This window comes from Apis dorsata, unplaced genomic scaffold, assembly GCF_000469605.1.
Source record: "Apis dorsata unplaced genomic scaffold, Apis dorsata 1.3 scaffold_198, whole genome shotgun sequence".
In the NCBI taxonomy this organism is placed as follows: Eukaryota; Metazoa; Arthropoda; class Insecta; order Hymenoptera; family Apidae; genus Apis; species Apis dorsata.
In genome coordinates, this window is record NW_006263482.1 from 406,398 (window position 1) to 409,535 (window position 3,138).

The 3,138-nt window shown below is 19.4% G+C and overlaps 1 protein-coding gene across 1 annotated transcript in view; it reads right to left on the reverse strand.

Moving 5' to 3' along the window:
* The window catches only part of LOC102676727 (trifunctional purine biosynthetic protein adenosine-3), a 4,975-nt gene extending 3,288 nt beyond the window's left edge, over window positions 1-1,687 (reverse strand). The window contains exons 1-7 of the mRNA XM_006614833.2: window positions 1,609-1,687; window positions 1,417-1,506; window positions 1,062-1,309; window positions 763-962; window positions 494-688; window positions 286-416; window positions 18-222 (exon numbers count right to left, since the gene is read on the reverse strand). Of these exons, the coding sequence (XP_006614896.1) occupies window positions 18-222; window positions 286-416; window positions 494-688; window positions 763-962; window positions 1,062-1,309; window positions 1,417-1,506; window positions 1,609-1,686 (1,147 nt within the window). The 5' untranslated portion in view covers window position 1,687. The remainder of the gene's footprint in view (window positions 1-17; window positions 223-285; window positions 417-493; window positions 689-762; window positions 963-1,061; window positions 1,310-1,416; window positions 1,507-1,608) is intronic.
* Between the last annotated feature and the right edge of the window lie 1,451 nt (window positions 1,688-3,138).

The window sequence follows — 3,138 nt, forward strand, 5'->3', positions numbered from 1 at the left end:
TTGTATATAAAATGTACCATTAGTTACTAATTCTCCTTTAGAAGATATATTTGTTCCACTATGGAAAACAAAATTTGTATGCAAAACATCATTAATGCCTGTTATAATTTGACCTTTTGATGATGATATGGGATATCCTTGAGATGCTAAAATAACACCAACAGCGAACAAATTTTTTTCCCAAACAATTAAAGATTCAATTAAAGAACCTTCACAACAAGCCTACATCAATGTAAAGTAAATTACTTATATTTTAATATTTTTTCATATTAAAATATAAATTACCTTCATAATATTAAATAAATCTGACTTCAGTAATGGTAATATTACTTGTGTTTCGGGATCTCCAAATCTACAATTAAATTCTAAAACTCTTGGTCCATCTTTTGTTAACATTAATCCAGCATATAATACTCCTAAAATAATAATTAAAAATTTTAATATTAAAGATTAAATACATAATCATATAAATATGTGTAATTATAATACAAACCAACAAATGGAATTTGTTCTTGTTTAAGACCATCAATAGCTTTTTGTAAAATGTTTGATTTTACTATTTCATAATTATCTTTATTTAATAATGGACATGGACAGTAAGCACCCATACCTCCTGTATTTGGTCCTATATCATTATTAAATATTCTTTTATGATCTTGCGCAGGTATCATTGGTATAATAGTTTTTCCTATAAAAAAAAATTAATAAAAACTATATTATAATTAAAATTAAATTTTTTTTTGCAAAGAATTACTGCTATACCATCTGTAAAAGCAAGTATGGAAACTTCTTCTCCCTCTAGTAATTCTTCTATAACTATTGATTCACCAGCAGAACCAAATTTCTTATCAATCAAAATTTCATCTATAGCTTTATATGCTTCTTCTTTATCTTTTGTTACTATAACTCCTTTTCCAGCTGCTAGACCTGAAGCTTTTATTACAAGTGCTGGAAATTGTGCACTATAATAAATTATAATAATAAATAATAAATTAAATGTATAATAAATTATTTTTAATGTTTCATAACTTATTTATTTATATATAAAATTTTATATATACTTCATAACAAATTTCTTTGCTTCTTTTGCATTTACAAATCCTTTCCATCTTGCAGTAGGTATTTGATATCTATCCATAAATTCTTTTGCCCAATATTTATCAGTTTCAATTTTAGATGCTGCTTTTTGTGGACCAAAACAATTAATTTCTACAGTTTTTAATTCATCTGCTAATCCATTAGCTAAATATTCTTCTGGTCCAATAACTACTAAACTTATTTTATTATTTTTGCTCCATTCTGCTACTTCCTATATGATAAAAAGTTTATGTAATAAAACTTTTTATGTAATAAAAAGCATGATTTTATTTAATTCATTCCTAATAATACAATAATACAAAATAGTAATAAATATACCTTATTGTTCTTAACATTTAGATTTATTAAAGAAACTTTATTAACTAATGAAAGCCCATAATTTCCAGGAGAGACATAAATTTTATTTACCTGAAAAAATAATTATAATTTATTATTTTTATTATTTATAATTATAAATATAATATTATATATTATTTAAAAATTTTGCATATTAATATAACAAATATTTACTTGAGGAGATTGTGAAAGTTTCCAAGCAATAGCATGTTCTCTACCACCACCACCAATAATCAAAACATTATACTGCATACTAAAAATATTAAATTTAATATTAATTATTATGAAATATAAAAAATATTTTATATATATAATAAAATTATAGTTTATATATTATAATAATAATATTATTTATAAAATTTTATAAATAATATTATTATTTAAATACATTATATACATATACTCATATTATATATTCATTATATTGTATAAAATTAAATATATTTGTATTAAAATAAAATAATATTATATAAAAATAAAATATTCATAAAATTATCAAATGTTCATTGTATATCATTATAAGTTCTATTAAAAATATCTTGATATTATGAACTATTTTATATAATTTCATATAATACATAAAATTATAACCTCCGTTTAATATATTTAATATATGTCACTTACTTTATAAGTACTTACTTTTTTTTCACTTTCTTAAAACAATATGTACGTAAATTAAAATTGTAAATCGTTCTAATTCATCTATTCTAATTCGTAGTATTTAAATTATATACATTGAAGCAACAGGTGGTAATGAACTTAACGTTTATTACTTATATATATTTCTAAATTTATATATATATTTCTAAAACCAGTAAATATTTATCGGAGTAACTTGATTTGCAAGGAGAACATTGATTCTTCGCGGGGGTTAATCCATTATAATTATATATTTGTGAATGATAACTTCTGACCTCTTAAAATAAATCAAGATATTTAGAATATGTTGTATTGTGAGTTGTGAAATAAATATAATCAAGTTTAATAATATGAATAACAAATTGAAACTAGTGTTTATTTATTGTTTTAAAAAGTGAAATATAATAACTATTTGTTTCTTTTAAATATAAATATAGATAAATGTATAAATAATATTTCTAATAAAATAATATTTGTTATTTTCTAAAAGACATATTTTTATTTTAATCTAATTTGTAAATCTTTGTTTTTCTTATTATTAATAATAATTATATAGTTAATGCAATGTTACAATCTATATATATACAAAAAAAAATATTTGTAATTAATATTCAACAATTTCATAACAATGAATTATTTATTTAAAAAATATAAATTGTTATTAATTTTTTTTCCTTTCTTTTTTATGTTTTCCGATAAAAATCTTTATTTTAAATTTTAAAAAAAATTTAAATATATAAATATATATTGAACAAAGAGAAATAAATTATAAATTTTTTAAAAAGAAAGATAAGTATGAAATATTGTTATTATTGTAAAATCAACAAATATTAATGTCAAATTTCTATATTAAAAAAATCCATATCAAATTTTTGAAACGAATGAAATTAATATTAAGGAATGGAAATATTTTTATTTTTAGGATAGTATGTACTAAAATGTTATCATTTGTTTTAACAAATAATTACGAATTATGATTGTATACTTATATACATACATTTTTACACATATGTTTATTTAATCATAAATTAAAACATTATTATTCTCAAAACATATTATTATTTA